The sequence below is a fragment of the Paramacrobiotus metropolitanus genome, unplaced genomic scaffold (assembly GCF_019649055.1).
Source record: "Paramacrobiotus metropolitanus isolate TYO unplaced genomic scaffold, Prichtersi_v1.0 Parri_scaffold0000008, whole genome shotgun sequence".
Lineage (NCBI taxonomy): Eukaryota > Metazoa > Tardigrada > Eutardigrada > Parachela > Macrobiotidae > Paramacrobiotus > Paramacrobiotus metropolitanus.
In genome coordinates this window covers 1237690-1260180 of record NW_026570228.1, presented here as the reverse complement: position 1 = coordinate 1260180, position 22491 = coordinate 1237690, and the positions used below count along the sequence as shown (strand labels likewise).

General features: G+C 46.9%; 1 protein-coding gene across 1 annotated transcript; it reads left to right on the top strand.

The window, feature by feature from the left end:
- The first annotated feature begins 18807 nt into the window (after nt 1-18807).
- Nucleotides 18808-19941, top strand: LOC129582854 (uncharacterized). The gene is made up of 2 exons (XM_055474472.1): nt 18808-19545; nt 19771-19941. Exons 1-2 carry the CDS (start codon nt 19357-19359, stop codon nt 19939-19941), a joined length of 360 nt encoding a protein of 119 aa, XP_055330447.1. The 5' UTR covers nt 18808-19356.
- Nucleotides 19942-22491: the final 2550 nt, after the last annotated feature.

The window sequence follows — 22491 nt, the reverse complement described above, 5'->3', positions numbered from 1 at the left end:
ATAACCACAAATAGCAGTCCGGGAACTGCTGAAACCCGCTGCTGGCTCGACATACTCTGACATCGCGCTATCACGTCGAACACCGCCCGGTGTTACAATAATCTGCCCGGAATTACCAAACGAAGCCTGTTTATTCTTTGGTAAAGGCTTTACTACGCTATTCTGGGGGATAGTATCCGCATACATTTGAGTAGCAGCCCGAGGACTGCGGAAGACTGCAGGCGGCTCTTCGTCTACAAGGTCTTCTACAACTGGGTCAGCGCGATTGTTTTCCGCGCTTAAATTTAACGGGTCTTGAACCGCGTTCACTTCGTTGTACCTTTCCGATTCTTGTTCCATCTGAAATCGACGGCCACTACGTAAAGTCATTGGCGAACCACGAATTTTTCGTCGGGTTCCCCGATACCGGTATACAAGAGGTGGTGATCTTTTAACAGGAGCGCCACTTGTCACAAGGGCAATTCGATACCCCCTTGATTTTCTAGGTTTTCCCTACTGCGGAAAAGAACGGGACACGACAAATTCACTTTTGTTACGTCTCCCAGCAGATTTACTGCTCCGCATCAGAAGAAAAGCTAAAAAATATAGAAAATGGCAGAAAAGCAAAAACAAGAATGATTTTCTAGTCGCCGTGCACGCATCCCTTCTATCCAATTCTAACGTAACTGCCATCCGATACACCGCATGACAATACCGTCAATGTGGGGTATTGTGAATATTATTAAATGTGGACTCCATTAAGGTGGATAGGATCTCATAGTGGGGCGCACTATTATAGCAACTGTTGATAATTCTAATAATTATAACTTTATTTGATTGGTCAGTCTGTGCGGAATGATGAGTCACAGCTGGCTAGTGTGTTTCGGTGTTTATCGGTGTGATGTGAGACGGTGAAATTTGGACGCTGATCAGTCAGTGATTGAGTAACTTTCCTAAATTTGAATAAACTTGTCCATGGACATTCTGTCGTTCGTTCGGTCGTAATAACCTTTGGTTCTTCCACCTTTCCACACGGCTAGCTTCCAGAGAAACAGTAAGATTTCTTCCTGTTTATAAGCCTTGCAATTGTGTAAAATTAGACCACCAGCGTCGGTCTATTTAGCGTCGTGGCGCGGCGAATAGCCAACCCAAACTAAACGGGAGCCCGTCTTAGGGCTTCCGCTGTACTACAGGGGTGCCGGGCCAAGTTGGGACAGATGCGTAAAGTAAATTCAAATAAATTCCCAAAAAGGACTTTGTTTCTATATTTGAACTCTTCTAGCGTAACTTTTTATTGCAAATCCAGTAGTGTTAAAGCTGTTGTCGTTCGACACGGCAGTAAGAACCCAGGGGGCGACTAAGAGGGCGGGGTGGTGGTCATTTTTCGGCCGCTTATAACTGCAGCTCTAAGAAATGCACCAATTGATATTTCTGCGTTTACGTTTTTTATAACTATTGCGTAACCCATGGGGTGTCTTTTAGAGGTCACTAGAAAATTTTGGCGCGATCAGTGCTTGAGATCACCTCGAAGGAAGGTGCATCTTCCATTGACTTGTATGTTAAAGAGTACCAACAGAGAAATGCGGTTGCCTGGAGCCCGGATCGCATTAGGCAGAACGTTAGTGTTTAGATGAAATGTGGGAGGGGACCGTTAGAAAACCACGCTGTTAGTTGATGGTTCCCAGCCTTCTCCAATTTTAAAATTATTTTCGAATGAGCTTGATTTTTTCTCAGTAAGCAGCGCGATTTTTGCACTAAAACTTAAATTAAACAATTAGCCCCCGTTCCCTGTACTTCAGCTTTTTGCATCGAAATAAAAATTTGAAAGGTGCTACAGACCAAAAGCTATCATGAAACAGTTAAATAAAAATTTTAGACTTCATTGGTAAAAAAAGAGGAATTTTCGTGGCTGTCCCAACTTGGCCCGGCAGGGCTGTATGTAAAGACAAATTTGTGTTAGTCTGTATCTGCGTTCTCAGATTCGACTGTTATGCCAATTTGCATGAGTTAGTAAGTACGGTAGAAACCTTTAAATACTTTGTGTTTGCACGTCTTTTGCCTCACTTATTACTGACATTTTACATGGATATCTCCTGTCGGAAATATCCTAAATTGTATCATAGGCATCAGGAAGTAGCAAATTCCAGTTGAAATTCGATCTATAATTTCTGCGTTTTGCACAATTAAATTTCGAGTATAAAGTATAAACCGAAGATCGTTTTGCTCACTTCCGGCTATATGGCTTTCTACTCAAAGGAATTGTGCCGGCACCGGCGGTACGTGGTACCAAATTCGCATACGTGCATCCTGCACGGTAACTTTTGCTTCCGTGAACTCCGTAACACTTTTTGGCAATATTTTAAGACATTTTGTTTTAGCCAAATGAGTTGTATCCATTGACGTGAAGACCGTTTGCGCGCGCAACTTTCGGTTCGGGAGTTGTGGGCGAAATAAAATTTCAGATTTACAGGGGTGTATTGTACTAAAGTCTCATAATAAATCGGTCTCCAAATTTTGCACGATAACATCTATTACCACGAGGACATCCATTCTTACGCCGAGCCTAGTTTTCCCAGATGTGTTAAAAAAATTTAAAATGAATCTTACACAAAATATTTTCAAATTGGAAACAGATTATGGAAACCTGACTTGCCGTTTATGCGTGCAGCGTCAAGGAGAGACAGTAATGATGAGAAACAGCTTCCGTAGTTCAAACGCAGAGAGTTTTGCACAAGTTTCATTGTAGATCGATCGTCTTCAAACTGCATGCAAAGGCCCATTACCCTGAAGATCACTATTTTCACGCCAGCGTATACAAACCGTTTGACTATAGAATGACCTAAATAAAGGAAAAAAGATTTGAGATAGGCGAAAGCGAGAGTGTTCTTTTATGTACACCAATTTTGCACCATGAACCGCCATTGCGGCGCACTTCCCTCAATTTCTTGGACCTGCTTATGTTACCATTTTGCCGAATACTACAGAAGTTCAACGAAAATCGAGTAAAAGCATGCTTTGAGTAGTGTGTCAGCTGTACTTATACCTTTGTTAACCGAATACAACACCGCGTTTTACCGCAAGCCGTATTCCAGCCGGCTGCCTTCTAGAGTTAGTCAAAAAGTACCGCGACTGTATTTTTAACGCGCCTTGTCTTTCATGTCTCGCGGTACTTCGCGCAAACGCAAAATACAATGTCACCATTTCAAATAAATTTTGTATGTCGGCGCTTACTTACGCACTTTGTGCATGGCCAGTAATGCTCTTACCACATTAAAATTGACTACCGTATATGCTGACAAAACGTTAAAGAAATATGAAACTGACCCAACGCTATAAACCCGCTTATTAGTTGTGCCACATTTTATGCGGCATCTGCCAGGTTTTATCGCTTGCCATGCCATTGGCAGTGCCACTGGCAGGTGCCAATGCCAGGTTTTACCCCCTGCCCCTGGTACCATATGCGTGTTTCTGGGCGGAAACTTTCTTTTTTACGCGCTTCAAGCACTTTTTTGCTTTGCTTTGAGACGTTCTACATGTATATCCAGATTTATCTATATATTGCCGTGAAAGCGGGTTGTGCGCGTAACTTTCGGTTTGGGAGTGATGGTTATAATCAAATAACTTAAATGAATTACAGAGCATCCCAGGTGGTTGTTTATTGGTAGTCCACGCAGTTACATCCGGAAAAGACTCCACGTCCGAAGCTGGTATTCCTAGCGAAAATAAACTGCCAATTTTTTGTACGCGACTTGCACCTGCTGCCCACATTGATAATATAAAGGAATTTGCAGAGGCAGCAAAACATGTACAAATTAACCCTGTCAAATGACTTCGGACTATGGAAAGGGCTATTAATCCCAGTGTCTATATAGAAGTCAATAAACATGTAGGCCAGTGATGTCGTACCGGTCCCAGTGCACATTAACTCTGCTTAGCTGGCTGGAATATTGCAAATCCTCTAATGTATTTCCTCCTCTCGACAGTGAAATTTCAAACAGGGGACCCTTCTGTTTGCTGTTTTAACGGCTGTTGCATTCCCAAAGCGATGTGAGCACACAGACGCAACTCGTGGCCTTTCAATTTACACGTTCGACAAGCGATTTTGTCTGACAGTTGGTAATAAACTACGAGCAGGAAGATTCTTCTGAAGCATACACGGTGTGATGGTGATAATTATTATTGGTCTGGTTTGCGCTTCATGGTTTACTTGGTATCTTAGGAGTGGTTTTGCGATCTTTTTCGCTTACAAAATGGCAGCCGAACCATGCGTATTAACATTTGATAATGTCTTTAGCGCAATAATGGCTTTGTTGCGACTGGGCGGACTGCATGTCTGGAATCATCAATTGGGAGAGAGAAAACTGTCCACTTCGGGTACAATGGTGGCTGCACTGTGGATCGTGGCCTCCGGAATCGGCTTGTCGGCCATAAGCGCAGTAACGTATCAGACAATACACACGGTCACCTCGGCAGATGGTATACCCAGGTTGGCTCTGGCAGCCGCCATTATTTTCGACTTTGAAATATTTGCTATAGTGTTGATTTTTGTATGTGTATATGCATCGCGATCTCTGCATCATGCTGTGGAAGATTTGCAGTTGATTTGTAAAGAGTACCCCATCGAGCCCCGCATTTATGCGCGTTTAATGAAGACACTTCGTCGCTACGCCTTGGGCGGCGTTATTGTTGTACTGCTATGGGTATATTCTCATCTGCATGGCGCCATTTGGTCTCCTACTGCATCCAGTATTTTTGGAATAGAGATCCCTACAGTGTGGGCCATTATCTGCTTTCAGATAATTCCAGTACTGAGCGGCACGATGCCAATCTATACGTTGGCCGTTTTTTACTCATCGCTAGGCTTCCTCATTGGCTGCAGTTTCGACAAAATTTGTCGCCGAGTCACCAATATCTGTGACCACCTCGAGAGGAACGCGATGACACCTGTACAATTTGCGCAAAAGCTGGAAGAGTTGCGATTGATCCATCTAAGATTGTCCCGTGTCGTTGGTCGCTTCGATGACGTCTTTGCCCCGGGAATTTTCCTCTTTATTTGCTGCTGCACTGTGGAAATCGTACTGATGGTCGGCCACATCACAGAAGGCCCATTAACTGTTCCACTGGGATTTTTCATAAAACCAACCATGGAAGACTTTCTCTCGGGTGTTTTTGAAGTGGCTTCCAATTCGGCGCACCTTTTCATCTGCCTCGTCGCAGCTAGTTTCGTCAAAGTAAAAGTACGGTTCTACTCAAAGTTCTTACAAGCCATTGTTGTAAGACTTAGTCCATTCTCGTACCATAGAATACGTAAACAGGTAGAATAATATGTTTTATACCATAGAATAAAATGTTTTATACGCATTTTACAATTAAAGTAAATTTGCCATGCAAGTGTGCGCAGGAGTGTAATATCAGATTAATAATGATCTACAGGCGCATGGCATTGTGCCAGTCTTTTACACAATAATGGAAAAGTTTCATTCGAATGGAAAAATACGGAAACAGTCTCAATGATTCTCCCGTGGCATTTACTGGATGGAGTTTGGTCGTTCTGGATACCAACTTTATTTTCACGGTACACAAGTGATTCTTTAAAAGTCCATTTGCTAGATCAGTTCCACTGATGCTATTAACGTGAGAACAAAAATAAGAAATTTGCTGTTTCAGATTATCGGTTTGCTGGCGACGTATTTATTGGTAGTCCATGAAATTTCGTCTCGCAAGGACTCGGCGCCCAGTGCTTGTGTCTCTAACGTTACGCACTACTTATGGATCAACAAAACTTTCCCATAACGGCTAACCGAGTATGGTAGTGCAGTGAACTTCAACGTACGTACACCCCGAAGGAACGTACTCGCCTCTGATACGTACGAAAAATACTGTACCGCATTACGTCGTAGACTAATCACTAAAGTACAGGGAAAGGGGAGGGAACCTCTACGTAACGTAGGGTAAGTTAATTCAGCGAATTCAGCTTAATTATTTAGCTCAATAAGTTGGTTCATTAGGTTCACTTTGTTTAGTAAGTGCGTTCAGTGAGTTCAGTAAGTTTAGTTTGGGTTCAGTGGGTTCACTGACTTCTCGGTTGGGTTCAGTTGGTTCAGTAAGGTTTTGGTTGGGTTCAGCCGGTTAACTCACAATTTAACCGAAGATTAGGTTGGGTTCAGTTGGTTCAGAAAGGTTTTAGTTGGGTTAACCTGTATGTGGTAACATCTCTTGCAGTTGTGCATATTTTCTTGAAAACTGCTGAGTAGTTTGCATTAATAATTCGGAATTTTTAACGACTGCCCATTTCCACTGCATCATTCAAACAGCCGGTTATTAAAACATATTACACTCGAACCGGTTTCAGTTGTAAACGGTTGCACAACTAATTAGGCAGGGAACAGAAAGCAGAAAAGCAGTAAATAGTTGTGTGAATTAAACAACAAAGCTGGCCAGCCGATGGTGAAAGCGAAATTAGTGGAACAAAGTTACAAACAAAGCAGGCACTGCCTTTACAGTTTTCGTGCAGCTGTTGCCAAATACTACTCTAGTCTCTAGCAATTTTCCGTACGACTACTTTTTCTTTTTTTATTGTAGGTATCCCGTATCCCGCGCACGTTCAAAAAAGAGGGCAAACTGATCATGGACAATATCAGTAATGCACACTTTCACGTAAACGGATGGTGCGTCAAAAAAGAGTTGCAAGACTTCAGTCCGGAGGATATTATTACAGTATTTTGCCAGTTGTCAAGAGTCGGTTGGGACAAGTCCACCATCAGCATTTGCAAAATGTATTTCACATTTGAGTTCAGTAAACATTGGTACTGTGCAAAATGTTTACTGGTACCTTATATTTGTAATATGTCTCCTTCAAGATTTGCGGGCTTTCCCCGTAGAGCAGTGTACTCTACGGTTTCCCCGTTAGTGGCTATTTGTTCTTATGGTATAAAACTGCATAAAAAAGTGCGGTGGGCTTCGATTACATAAGGTCAAGTAATTTTAGAAGCACCTACTTACCATTCTGCTTTCACTCTTAATCCTATTATACAGTAATACATAAACACACTGTCAGTATAGGGTTCTAAGTACTGATGTGGCACTTGCGCAGATGGCAAAATGCCGAGAGGGCCAATGTGACCTTTAACAGATTTTTTGCCGGCGCTTACAGATGCGCTTACAGATCTGTACATGCGCACTTCGCGCATGGTCAGTGCTGTTCGATCTACACATGTTAAAATGATCGTATGCTGGCAACACTTCCGGCGACTATAGTTGACCAAACACTCCGAATCTGCTTCGCATATGTGGAGCCACATTTTATTTGGCATTTGCCAGGTTGTATTGACTGCCAGTTGCCAGAGTCACCAGGATTTATCGCCTGCCATGCCATTGGCTGGTGCCAGTGCCACGTTTTACCCACTGTGTTGTCAGTCATTTGTAGAAAACAGAATAACTTATACGAGTGCGCACTGTGGAAGTGCTGATAACACTGGTTGTGACAAACTTCAGTTACGTATATGATTGTATTCTTTCAACACAGGTCCTTACTTTCCAGACTGCCGTGCGCTGGACCCATTGGTTATTCTCTGTTGCGATCGCGCTCAACCAGTCCGTCAGTGCACAGACGTCGTTGTCGCTGGATGCCGCCAGCGCCGCCTCCAACGCACCCCACAACGCCGACGCGAAATCCCCGCTCAGCGGCAGACGCGTCATCGGCATGTCAATGTCAAGTCGAATTAACCTTTCACATATATCCAGCATGTTATATTCCAGGCACACCCCGCAGCGGACAAGATTGATGGCATTACACGACGGACCGCGGCACAATGCGACGAAATGATGCAGGTTTTTCGCGGTACAACGCGACGTTCCCGTTCCGCTAAATGCTTCAGGATTATGCAATGCAGACCTCGGGCCCCGTGTTGATTGGATCAGCGAGAGAGAACTCGTAGTTGACGTTCGCCATCAAATCTCCAACGCCGACAACATATACTGCCGTCAGTTGGATTCCGGGACGAACCCGCGCACCAAAGTGAATCATACTTAGCAAAGCAAAGACGCCATCTATACTGTAGCACGTTTCGGGGCCGCGGCTATGCAGGATAACGTGCTTGATAGTGGGATGTAGACATTTGAAGATCGGTGCAGTTATGGTGTATCCTGTGCAGTAAAGACAGCGCAGATGTCCGCTGGCATCGCTAATTTCGATGACAATATCAGCCGCTAGAGCAGGTGTGTCCAAGATAGCCTCCCACAAGCAGCACACCCTGCGCAGCATGGTCCGCGTTACCGTGTCCAGATGGGCAAACACTTGCTGCCACACGTCCACTCCCAGTACGGGGGACTCACCGATCATTCCCGATTCATTCCCGATTCAGTCTTCAGAATATACGGAATCCAGAGGGTTAGCGCGCGGTGCAGCGGTTTAACGATTTCCTGTAAGCAAGCATAACAACAAGTCGACAAGCCGAGAAAAACAAACGATAGCCACGGTTCCCCATGAAAAAAACGTACTTAATTGTACGGATAACAGCAGATATGATAGTCGACGAACCTGTGCCGAATCTTCTGGCTGCGGAAGCGAGACGCTATCGTACTGGTCCACGATATACTCCAACTGTCCGTCCACGATATCCACGCAAACCACCTCACCGGCAGTGTAACCTAGCTATTCCAGAGTATGGAAATCGTTTAAGTTCGCCCCATTCCTCACCTGCAATAGCTGTTCTTCGGATGCCCCACGACAATCGTCGGGCAGTGGCATACACCGCTTCACAAACTGCCCCGGCGGTATGCACACTGGCAGTGTCACATTCGGAACCTTCTGCCGCTCCTTCGGTTGCTCCGCCCACCAGTAGTCCGGCACGTGGAAGCGAATGCGGTGTTGGGGCAAAAGGTCTGTCCAAATGGCGCTGCTGTCATCCTGCCCCTGAACGACAGCCATGGAACATTTCGACCACCAGTCTGAGTGTGACACCGGCGGAATGATGATTTTCCCGGGCCACCAGCGCCACGCACCACCGGGATATTTAATGCATCAGTATTCAGTGATTTTTCAAGTACGGGCTTATTATTATGAGTATGACTTTGAGCCAAAGTATGATTATGACTATAAAAACTTCGAGTGCATGGGTATGATTATGATTACGAGTTATGACAAACAGTGTGATTATGAATATGAGACTCCTATCTAGCACATCTCTAATGCATCTGTATAGTGGGTATTTTAATACATACCTCTAATATCTATACTTCGACCACTGCCTTATATGGTAATAATAATGGGCTCCCTATGCAGTACAAGCCCATATTTGGGCTCAAGATAGAAATAGACACATAATTGCATAAGGTACATAAATATTGTACGTGCGGACTTTCGCATACGTACACACAAGTGTAAAACTCGTACACGCGGTTTCCGGCGCGTCCGCGACCGTCCTCGGCTTACCGCGGGAAGAAATTGTGCACAGAGGGAATGCACAATCTGCGTTGGAATAAGCTGTCCCGCTTTACGCTGCGCTTTTTTTCATTCTTTCCGGCTTCCTGCGGGACTACTTTGCCGAAAATCCGTTGTCACCGGACTGGGAGTACAAATGCCGGTTTTCGCCTGATATCCATCTCCTCTTGTAATTCATTGTGATCGCTTTTTTTAAACTTTGATTTGGTTGTTTGTTCACTTGTTTGTTTGTCGTATGGGCGCTTTCGACAATTCCGGACAACTTCCGGTGGCGGTGGAAAATGTCGAATAGGCATTAGGCAATATCTGCAACAGGCTTTCTGTGCCAAGATTCACGATTCTTCTGTGAGTTCAACGATTCCGACCGTGAAGCAACGCAATGAACTGAACTTTATTGGCTCATAATCACCGCTTGATTTGGTCAGTTAGTTTTTTGCACCATCTGTTCGAAACCGAAGAAACTACTGTGAAGCAAGAAGCAAGGTGATATCGCAGTGTTTCGGCACCATTATGTAACAACAACCAATTTGAAGGGGAAGCTCGGTATAAACAAACACAATCACACAATCAAAAAGCCACCAACAACAGACTCCCCCAAGACAGACAAATAATCAAGCAAACAAACTGAAGTCGTTTGAGAAGCGATAACAATGAATTACAACAGCAACAGAAGACGGATAAACCGGCACCGGCACTTATTACTCGGCACCGGCACCGGCACCGGCACAGTAAACTGGCACTTATTACTCGGGGTCCGATGGCACCGGATTCTGGGCAAGGTAGTCACGCAGAAAGTCGGGCAGGACGAGAAGGAAGCGGAGCGCAATGCGGGACAGTTTCTCCCAGCGCAAATCATGCAGTCCATCCCGGCACCACTGCTTCCCACGATAGTGCAAGGACGGACGCGGATCCGCGGTCTGCGTCGTGCACAATGCCTGTAAACAACATATATGTACGGTTGGCCCGACATCATAACTGTCGATTTCCCCCTCGAAAAGGACGAAAAGGATCGACACTTCTCAAAAGCCGATTTCTCACTAGATATTGTAAACAGCCGATCATCAACATAAGTTCACATTTTCAGGATAGTACAACACTTTCACAATGATTATCTGGCGTACCTAATTTTTAGATCTGTTAAGATCCGTTTTGTCTGTAGTAGGCGGTTATAGTATATGGAAGCACGATATCGTAATTATTGTAAAAAAAACTCAGTAGGTATTTATTCAGCACTGGTTCTTACTTTGCAGATTGCCTTGCGTTGAAACCATTGGCTATTTTCCGTCGTGATCACGCTCAACGACTCTGAAAGTGCCCGCATCTCGTCATCACTGAGCGCCGGCAACGCCGCCTCCAACGCATTCCAAACCGTCGGCGCCACATCCCCGGTCAACGACAGACAAGCCATTGGAATGTCGACATCCATCGGAATGATCCAGTCATGTCTATCAAGTATGTCGTACTGCAAGGTCATCTTGCAACGAATTAGATGAATGGCTTCGCACGGCAGACTTCGGCACGCTGCAATAAAATGGTTCAGGTGAGCCAAATTAAAGTGCGGCACTGCAGGTTCATCAATTCCGTCAAGATCATGCACTGCACAGCTCCCGAGCCCCGCGGGCTCCACCAGAATATAGCCGAGGTCAACGTGCAAGTTTCTGACGCCGACGACATACAGTGCTTTCAGGTGGATCCCGGAATGAACCTGGGCAACGTAATGAATCCCGTGAAAAGCGGCAAAAAAGTCCCTTTGAACGATGCCGTTTTGAAGCCCGCGGTTATGTAGGACAATGTGCTTGTTAGAGGGACGCAGACATTTGAAGATGGGCGCAGTCAAGGCGTAACCTTTGTAGAAGAAACCGCGCAGATCTTTGCTGGCAGCGTCTACCTCGAGGATAATGTCCGCCGTCAGAGAAAACGTGACCAGAATAGCGTCCCATGCGAAGCACACCGCGCGCAGCATGGTCCGCTTTACCGTGTCCAGATGGGCAAACACTTCCTGCCACACATCCACTCCTAATATCGGGGATTCATCTATCGTTCCCCGTTCAGCAGAATCCGTCATCTCACGGAGAATGTCCGGAAGGCGTTGAATCAGCACGGTGTGCAGCTGCTGCACGATTTTCTGCAAACATTCATCCACTCAGATTGATGTACCCGTGATTCTTGCGAATGCCCGTTGTTACGGACATGCATGGCAACGATATTTTAATGCGAACTGTGTTGCTATGATTGCTTTCGATACTGTACTTGTCTGCTCGCAGAGATAGCAACGGTTATTCTAAAATATCACGGCCGCCAATAAATTACACTCATCAATTTTAGGAAAATAAAGGATGACGCTATTTTCCGTGAAAGGTAAGTTCAACCGATTTTATTGATAATGACGAACCTGTGCCCGGTCTTCAGGCTCCGCAAGCGATCCGCTATCGTACAGATCCACGATATACTGCAACTGCCCGTTCACGACGTCAACGCAAACCACCTGGCCGGGGGATTTACCCAGCCAATCCAAGACCTGTAACGGTTCCATCTTCGCTTCATTTCTCACCTGCAGTAATTGTACTGCTGATGTCCCTAGACAATCACCTGGCAGTGGCATACTGCGCTTCACAAAACGCCCCGCTGGAACGCACACTGGCAGCGTCACGTTCGGAACCCGCCGTCGTTCCTTCGCTTGCTCTCCACCAGTAGTCCGGCACATGAAAACGGATCCGATGCCGGGGGAAGATGTCCGTCCTGGTGGCGCCGCTGTCATCCTGCCCCTCAACGACGGCCGCGGTACAGTTCGACCACCATGATAACGATAAGCTGGGCACCAGCGGATTAATGATTTTCCCGGGCCACCAACGCCAAGCACTGCCGGGATGTTCACGACGCAGCACTTCCACCGAAACCGTCTCCCATGAAGCCGTCTCGCGATCGTACTCTGTGAATTCACTGTTTTGGGACAGGAAAAGCCGGTCGAAAGGGAGGAATTCGCAGCGACGGTCGGGGCACAGCAAATCGATGCAGAGACCGTTGTCCGCCACGTCCACCACACGACCATACAGCAGGGTGTTGTTGTCACCCACCACGTTAATCTGACTGGCCCGTGCCGCAAACATGGCGAAAGCGACAAAGTCAGGGTGAATTTAGTTCCGGGTACAGCAACTACAGGCTGACAAAGCGCAATGACCTGCAAAAGCACTGAGCGGGGCACTTCACAATTAGAACTCTTTTTACAGCTCAATTAACAATCTGCAAAGATGGAATTTGTTTTGCTAGTAAAGATAACAGTTCTGAATTATTGATCTTTAGAAATCAAAAGCGTAGCGATATAAATTAAGGAAAGAAGTGGCCTTCCAATAGTAAACTAACAGAAACCAGGCAGGCCAGTGACATGCTGCGGCGTATTGCTGCCCAATTTTATCATTGCATAATAATTATTGTGTACTATCTGGAAATAAATTTTCTTACCTCACCAGTCAAGAAATCTGGCACATAAGTCAAACTAAAAATTCTAGTTCTAGAAATAACGTTGTTACACGTTATACCTTCGACACAGCAATCCGGAAACTTCGACTTTAGTGATGCTAGTGCCGCAGAATCTCGATCAATCTTTGAACATGAACGGATTCCGTGTTGCAGATACAGTAAAGGAGCATGGAATGCGCAGATAAGGAAAATCCCCAGAAATAACGAATAGCTGATAAGGTGGGTGGCGTCATCAGGCCAACATTACAAATGCAGAATCGAAATTCAGCCGATTCTTGGTAGCACTAGTATTTCACACTGTACAAGTGTTACAGTGTACATATATTTGTAGCTGTACTTATCTGATCAGCAACGATGGAGATATCGTTACTCTGCGATCGTTGGATGGCCACTGACGGAGCGGAGCGAACACAATCGCCCTTCTCTACCTGCGTACTACGTAGCCATTCCGGGAGGCGCGGGTGTGCGCTGGGCCATTTTTTACATCATAACGAGTACGTATTTCTGAACTCACTGTTAATTGGGACTGGGACAGCGAATCTGTTTTTATACCGCAATTAACCGCCTGAGTTGTAGCACCAAAATCGACTCGGTCAGTTAAAATCTACCTGCCTGCTGCTGTTAATTCAGCTAGCAATTTTCTTTGAACTTTGAAATAATTCCATACAGATAAAAAATCAAGTCTGGGCCAGTTACTCTGTGCGTCCATCGAGGAGCAAAGTCCTTCTGCACTGACTAGTGACTATAAATATCTGCGATTTTTACCATTTTCAGTTTACGAGGTGCTCTCAGAAGTCCAAGCTTTTTTGCGAGATGAGAATGTGTAGCCAGTTTTCCCGTCTTGTCTATTCTACATACTGTAGATTTCCTCTACTGCTTCTGTTTCACTTTTCCAAAGCTATCGTAGTTTGCTAGTTTGTACAATTTTTCCCTCTGCAGCGAGCGGTCTGACTTCCTGGGTTATTGTAAATCGGTTTTGTTGTGGTGTCCGCAAAGCGCAAAAAGTGCTTATCAAACTTTCTACTGGCAAGCAGGACCTATAGCGTTTAGTTGCTTTTATCACTGCAGTGTTCAGCTTGCAGAGTGCCCTTAACTCTGCATTCTTGTCATTCATTAGACTGGACTGTACCCGGAACTCCATCAGCCGCCATGTTTGTGGCCCGAACCAACCACATCATCGTTGTGGGCGATAGCAACGTCCTGTTGTATTGTACGGACGCGTGGTGGGCGTGGCCGATAACGGGCTCTACATGCTCTACATCGATCTGCTGTTCCCCGAACGTCGACGCGAACCTGTTACTTTCCACCATCTCTTGCTCTCCAAGAACATCAAATCCGCAGAACAGGAGTATAATATCCCGATGGGAGAACCATGGGAGACGGGTTCATGGAACTGTTGCGCCGTGAGCATCCCGGCAGCGTTTGGCGCTGGTGCCCGAAAAAATAATAATCGGAAATCGGAAAATTATTAATCGGAATCCGGACCCGTCATCTTGGCGATGGTGTCCCCCTGTGGCCGCCGTCCAGGGGCAGTACGACAGCGGAAAGAATATCTTTCCCAAGCACCGCCTTCGCTATCCGGTAGGCGAGCGTGATCCTGAAACACGGTTCTCAACAAATCCCCTGCAAATTTCACCGGGGCGCTTTGTGAAGCGCATTATGGCGATGCCGCTGATTGTTGCGGGACATCAGCAATACAAGCCGGTCTGAATATTCAACACGCAATGATACAGGTACTTGTAATGCATACTGCAAACTAAGCGCCACTTTTAGCGCTCAGAACGTTGGCCCATAAACTACAATTGCTGCAATGGAAAACTGTGCTACACAGTTAGATCGCACAAACCGACATCCACCAGGCAGTTAACTACGGTAGTAGTAATTCGTTAGTACGTGCCCCAGCAAGACCAGAAGTATGTAACCCGTAAACTGTGGCGTGGCGCGCCCTAGAATGTAGTTTGGCCGTTGGCGTAGGCTCCGTAGCCAATGAATGTACTATATTCTTTGCCGTTTTCTTTCGTGCTAATCATCCGGACCGGCTTGGACTAATCATCCGGACCAGTGCAAGGGATTCATCCATCGGCTCTGGTTCTACAGGAACCCTCATCCCACGCAGGATGCCCGAGAGATCCTGGATCAGCGCCTTGTGCAACGGTCGAAGAATTGCCTATTACAATCACAACAACTCGATAAACTGCCTTCAACACGCGAACTAGTGGGTATTTTGCTCGTAAGGTGCTCTCGCAAACGTAAACATGTTTAAAGGAAGCCCAAACAGGAGTACTTCTATCTGTCACAGCAACAACAGCTGTCACGACAACAGAATAGATACTGCAGCGGATTCAGAATTCTCAGAGCCCATTCTGGCAGTGCCGGGCCAGATGGCATGTACCTTATTTCGGTTACAATGGCTACGCCCTAGCCTCGCCCATCTTCTAATTTCTACGCCCCTCCACTAGACGCGTTATCCTGCATGGCGGAAAGTATCGCATGGATTTGGGGGACTTTTTTGTCGCGTTAAACATGATCAACTACGCGGCGCAGGTTCATCAGGGAATCCACCTGACGGCAATATACATCGTAAACGCCAGGGATTTGTTCGCGGATCGGGGCTGTTTTATTGTGTATCTCACGAATTCCTGTGAGGAGCATAATCCCGACGATTTGGATGCAATTTGGATGCCGCATTTCGGCATGTCTAGAATAAACCATTTCATCGGATCGTGCCGCGGTTTGCCGTGCGATGCCATTCATCTGGTTCGATGCAGGATGTGGAGCGGTACGACATGCTAGATAGCTTTGAGTCGCTTATGTGGTTCAATGTCGGCTTGCCGAGGACGCATCTGTCGCTGAGCGGATAGTTCGCGTTCACGGTGTGGGATGCGTTGGAGGCGGCGTTGTCGTCGCCCGGCGACGAGGAAATGCAGACACTGTCCGACTGGTTGACCGTAATCGCGACGGATAACAGTAAATGGGCTCAACGCATGGCAGTCTGCAAGGTAAAGTGTTAAAGAAACGATTTCTTAATATATAACTGATAGGTTGCTACATGCAGTCTACAGATATTTGCTTCGTGTCTATTCATTTTGTCCACCGTTGATTTTTTCCACCAATCATTCTGTCCACCATTCATTTTGTCCACCGTACACTTCCTTCACGATACAATTCCAAAAGTACGGTGTTCTTATTTTTTTATAAGACAAAGCTAGTATGTATGAATTTAGTAACCTCGCATAGTAAACCGATAAGTATCACGTACTATGAGAACGTGTACACACATTCATATCTATGATTTCAGTTTATATGGCAGATATTACAATCTTTTATTGCAAAATTGAAATTCTGCACCGTTGCTGCTACAATATCGAGTGCGGTAATTTCTACGTAATACTGCTGCTATGACTAGTTCTGCGCAGCTGTATATTCGAAATTCAGCGGGTTAATAAGCAAACGGTTTCTATTGTGTGTTTTATTTTAACTAATATTAAATTAATTTTGGTAAGTGTCACTAAGTGGTAATATTGTATTTATTTATTATTAAATATAAAAAGCGTAGACAAAATGAATGGTGGACAAAATGATTGGTGGACAAAATGAACGGTGGACAAACTGAACAGTGGACAAAATGAATGGTGGACAAAATGAATGGTGGACAAAATAACAGGACGCCATTTGCTTGCACTTTGCAGTAAATCTGCTTATCCATTTCTGGTTGACCCTGTTTGTTTTTCTAGGTGTAGTGCGTGGCGCAGACCGCGAATCCGCGTCCGTTCTTGGCCTACCGCGGTAAAAAATGGTGCACGGAGGGACTGCAGGATCTGCGCTGGGAGGAGATGTCTTGCATTGCGCTGCGCTTCCTTCTCTTCCTGGCCGACTTTCCGTGAGACTACCTTGCTAAAAGTTTAATGCCATCGGTTTCGCAGTAAAAAGTGGCGGATTTTTTCAAATCCCCATCTCTTGTTGTAGTTCATTTTTTCGCTTCCGTAACGACTCTGGTCAGGAAGTGAAACCGCCGTTTTCTTCTGCCTTCTTTTTAATCAGTTTTACTGTTCCTCGTCACAGATTATTGTTTAACTTACAAGTGCGATTTACTGCTGATGGAAAATTTATTTTCTTACCAATTCTTTATTTGTTTACTTACATTATTTCCCTAAACTTATTTACAAATCGTATACTTACGAATTCTTTTTCATAATTCGAATTACGCCAATCAAAGGTACTTACTGTAAAGTGTCAGGGTTAGGGCGGTCACGCACATGTAAGCCCTAGTATTTCTGGCAACCGCCCTCGCTTTGCAGCGTTCTGTATGCTCGGGCGCTGGATTCATGTTGAATCACGCATGTCGCATGATCGCACAGTCTGCAGAATGCAGATCAACAGTCACAGCCGATTCACTGAAAGAAGACGGAGCTTACATCCGTCAGTACTCAGTGCGTACACTTGCACGTTTTGTATTCTTTCGATTCTGTTGCTATCATCCCACACACGGTGACATACTGTTTCGAAAGGCCCGTTGAAGACTTCATACCCTCGAGGCTCGAGTTGACTTTCACTGTGACATCCAGGCCCAAACTCTTTGACCAGGTGTTTTTCATTCGGCTCCGTGATTTCGAAGTCTCTACCGATTCAGCTCGATTGCACTCAGAAATCCATCAGCAGTCATGTTTGCTAAACGGACCCATTACATCAACGTTGTGGCCGACAACAACACCCTTCTGTACGGCCGCGTGGTGGACGTGGCGGACAAGGGGCTCTACGTCGATCTGTTGTGCCCTGATCGTCGACGCGAACTCGTTCCCTTCCACAAGGTCTTCCTAACCAAGCGACGGCAGGAATGGAAATATAACGAGATCTCAAAGGAAGAGCCATACGATGCGGTTCCGGTGGAGGTTCTGCGGCGAGACTCTGCCGGCGGAACGTGGCGTTGGTGGCCCGGGAAGATGGTATCCCCGCAGGTGCCGGGGCCAGGGTTTTGGCGTATGCACTGGAACTTCTGCACTGCGGCCGTGGTCTGGTGGCAGGATGGCAGTGGCGCCACCATGGCCGATATTTTTCCCCGGCCGCGCATCCGTTTGCCCGTGCCGCGCTACTGGTGGTCGGAGCAGCCACGGAAGCGACCGAAGGTCGTGAACGAAACGCTACTCCAGCGTATTGCAGCGGGACGCTTTGTGAAGTGCAGTATGCCGTTGCCCGCTGACTGTCGTGGTGCAACCGCAGCACAGCTGGAGATGGTTATGGCGGAGCTGCAAGTTTTCAACGGTCGTGTGAACTGCGTCGATGTGGCGGAGGGGCAGCTGCAGTATATTGTAGCGTTGGAGGAGGGCGTCGGGTACTCACAGATCAAAGATGCAGCACAGGTACGTCAGTTTTTCTATCCGTGACAGGAAAACCGCTGTCGCACTACTCAGCATCATGTCCCATTCTACGCACAGGAAGGCGTGCAATCGACAGTGGTAGCGGATTTAACGATCTCATGCCGATCTATGTATTACCCAACATTGCGTGTGTCCATCACACGCTGCAACCAACCGCGGTGGATTGTTATGGGGACCTAGAATGGGGCTGTGGGATAATGATACCGTCCACGGTTGACTGTTATGTCAGCCAGCTTGACTGGGCTTAGAAAATCCGCTATCTATTCTGTTGTCGTGACAGCTGTTGTTGTTGTGACAGATATAAGTACTACTGTTCTGGTTGATTTGGATTAGCCATGTCACGTTTGCGAGAACAGTTTAAGAGGAAAATAACCACTAGTTCGCGTCTTGTAGGCAGTTTACCGAGTTGTTGTGATTGTAATAGGAAATTCTTCGGCCGTTGCACAAGGCGCTGATCCAGGATCTCTCGGGCGTGGGATGAGGCCTCCTGCAGAACGTGAGCCGATGGATGAATCCCTTGCACTGGGCGTCGATGAGTGGCAGCAGGTGTTCGCCCATCTGGACACGATGACGCAGACCTCGCTGCGCGCGGTGTGTCCAATATGGACCGCAATCCTTGGTGCGCCGGCTTTGACGGCTAACATTCTGATCGAGACGAACGCTGAGCGCCGAAACATCGACTATACCTTAACGGCGCCCATCTTCAAATGTCTGCGTCCTTCCACTAAGCGCGTTATGGTGCATGATCGAGAGCAGGGAAGCATCGGTTTACCCGAGTTTTTTGTGTTGTTGGATATGATCCATTACAAGGCGCGGATTCACCCCGGGATCCATCTGACGGCGCTGTATGTGGTGGACGTCACAGATCTGCACTCGGAACTGGGTCATGAACAGAGCCTTTTCTCCGGATCGATCTGGCATGAGCGCTGTGGGGTGCATACTGCTGAAATACCGCAGGACCGTACCGCTGGTAACTTGGATGATTTCATCGCGGCATGCCGCGGTCTGCCGTGTGATACCTTGCATTAGGTCCGCTGCACGTGGCTCCTGGAGTACAACCTGCGGCAAAAGTGGGACGAGGTCATGAAGCTGTACATCATCATGAACAGGACGCGTCTGCCGCTGAGCGGAGATCCGGCGTCCTCAGTGTGGGCTGCGTTGGAGGGGGCGCTGTCGGTGACCGGCGTGAAGGATATGGAGGCACTGTCGAAATGGCTGACGATGATCACGACAGAGGAGGGCTACGAGCTGCATCGCAAGGCCGTCGGCAATGTAAGAGTAGCACAGAGTACTTATTGGATTTTCTTACCTAGTCAACATAAAATGTTAATCAAAATATTTCAGATAAATATGATGATAAATAATAATAAATTAGGGAGAGGATCAAAATACGAGTAATTAAATAAGCGTAAAAATATAGTCCAGTAACTGTTTGGCACTGGCACTGGCGTGATGGTGCCGATTATTTTCACTCAAGAGCATTCCTTTGTTTGGTAGGTGTTATGCACGACGCAGACCGCTGATCCACGGACGTCTTTGCACTATCGGGAAAAGAAATGGTGCGCGGAGGGACTGCAGGATCTGCGCTTGGAGGAATTGTCCCGCATTGCGCAGCGTTTTCTTTTAATCCTGCCCGATTTCCTTCGCAATTGCCTGTCCCCAGGATAGGTTTTATCCTGATACACATTTCTTACTATAATTACTCGCACTGTTTATAATTTTTATGGGCATTGGCGTTTTTGTGGTTCTGTCAGTGTCTTGATTTTAAGTTCTCGCTTTAGCAGCGATAATTCTGTTTCTAATTAGATGCTATCGTAGCGCAATGGGGATGAGGATTTGTGCTATCCTCGATATGCTTTTCTAATAAGTCTAACCATAACATTCGTGAAACTTTATTCGATAAGTTTAATGGCTGCGCCGCGCCCAGATCGACATCATTAAAATGAAAAAAATTGTTCTACAGAGTACTTAGCTCGCATGCGAAGAAACAGTTCCAAGGACTGAATTGCATAAAGCAGCCGCTACAGCATTCATGGCAGAAAGAACAATGCGACGAACTGAATTCTATTCGATCATAACTATGGTTTTATCAAATGGTCGTGTGCAGCTTGAACTTCAAACTGAAGAAATCACCATAAAGCGTGGACATTGCGCCGATCCGGTACCATTTCACAACGGAATCTCATAAAGAGCAGGAGCAGAAGCAAACAGGAAACAGCCGCCAAACAAAAACGCCAGCACGAAAAATAATAAACCCTCTAACAAACTAAAGTCAAAAAAAAGTAATAGCAGTGCATTACAACAGCAAGAGGAGACGGATGTTGGGTGAAACCCGCCGCTTGTTACTCCGGGTCCGGTGGCACCGTAGATTTAGCAAGGTAGTCACGCAAGAAATCGGGCAGCATGAGAAGGAAGCGCAGCGTAATGCGAGACAGCTTCTCCCAGCGCAGATCCTGCAAGCCGTCCCTGCACCACTTTTTCCCGCGGTAGTGCGAGGACGGACGCGGATCCGCGATCTGCATCGTGCACAAGACCTGAAAACAATCGCTTATACGGTTATAGAGTGACGTCACAAATACGAGACCATATTGACTGTGAGAAGCTTCGGCTAATAGCCCTCAAAACTTGACCTTACCTGGCAGACTGCCATGCGCTGAAACGATTGGTTGTTATCCGTCGTGATTGCGGCCAACCAATCCGACATCGCTCCCATCTCTTCGCTGCTGAGCGCCAGCATCGCCGCCTCCAGCGCATCCCAGACCTTCGACGTGACATCCCCGCTCAGCAGCAGCCGCGTCAGGGGCATGTCGAAGTCAAACTGAATGAGCTTGTCGAATATGTCCAGCATGTCGTAGTGCAGCCACATTCTGCATCGGACCAGATGGATGGCGTCGCACCCCAAATCCCGGCACGATGCGATGAAATGGTTCAAGTGACCCGAATTAAACTGCGGCACCCCATTTCCGTCAAAGTCGTTCATGTCATGCACTGGACAGCTGTGTGGCCCCGAGGGTTCAACGAGATAATAGCCGAGGTCCGCGTACAAGTTTTTAACGCCAACGATATAAAATGCAGTCAGATGGATTCCGGGATGGGCCCGCGCCATGTAGCAAATCACGTTTAAAACGGCAAGGGTGTCATCTAAACTGATGTCGCTCTTGGGGCCCCGGTTATGTAAGATAACGTGCTTGGTAGAGGGACGCAGGCACCGGAAGATGGGCGCCGTTAAGGTGTATCCTCCATAGTAGAAACGACGCAGGTGTTCGCCGGCCGTGCTTATCTCGATGACAATATCAGCCGCCAGAGCAGGTGTATCCAGAATAGCATCCCAAGCCGAACACACCGCGCGCAGCATGGTCCGCGTCATCGTGTCCAGGGGGGCGAACACTTCCTGCCACACATCCGCTCTCAGTGCCGGAAATCCATCTATCATCCCCCGTTCAACCGAGCCCGCCGCCTCGCGGAGGATGTCCGGAAGGCGTTCAATCAGCGCGGTGTGCATCAGCTGAACGATTTTCTAGGAACAAATAAAGCAATCATAGCAGTAGATCAGCAAGCGGACGACAAACATGATGACACTATTTTCCGATGACATGATGACACTAAGGTTCATCGGATTTATTAAAATATTGACAAACCTGTGCCGGGTCTTCAGGCTGCGGAAGAGTGTCACTATCGTATAGTTCCACGATATACTGCACATGCCCGTCCACGATGTCGACGCAAACCACCTGGCCGGCAGATTTACCTAACAAGGCCAGAACATTCTGCCGGTGGATCTTCGCCTCGTTCCTCACCCGCAGTAGCTGTACTGCTGATGTACCACGACAATCAGCGGGCAGTGGCATACTGCGCTTCACAAAGCTTCCCGGAGGGATGCGCACTGGCAGCGTCACATGCGGAACCTGCCGTTGGTCCTTTGTTTGCTCCGTCACCCAGTATTCCGGCACGCAGAAGCGGATGCGGTGCTGGGGGACGAGGTCCGTCCAGGTGGCGCCATTGTCTTCCTGTCCCTGAACGATGGCCGCGCTGTAATGCATCGGCCAAAATGACGAGGCTGACAGTAGTCGATTAATAATTTTCCCGGGCCACCAACGCCACACACCGCCGGGATATTCACGGCGCAGCACTTCCACTGAAACCGTTTTCCAGTTCCAAGGCTCCGCCGTGCGACGATATTCTGTTACCAGTGTACTGCTTTTCGATAGGAAGATTCTG

Excerpts from the sequence above, each read along its gene's own strand:
- LOC129582854 (XM_055474472.1), top strand. The coding sequence starts at position 19,357 with ATGAAGCTGTACATCATCATGAACAGGACGCGTCTGCCGCTGAGCGGA. Across the intron at positions 19,546-19,770 it reads ATCGCAAGGCCGTCGGCAAT|GTGTTATGCACGACGCAGAC; the intron begins GTAAGAGTAGCA and ends TTTGTTTGGTAG.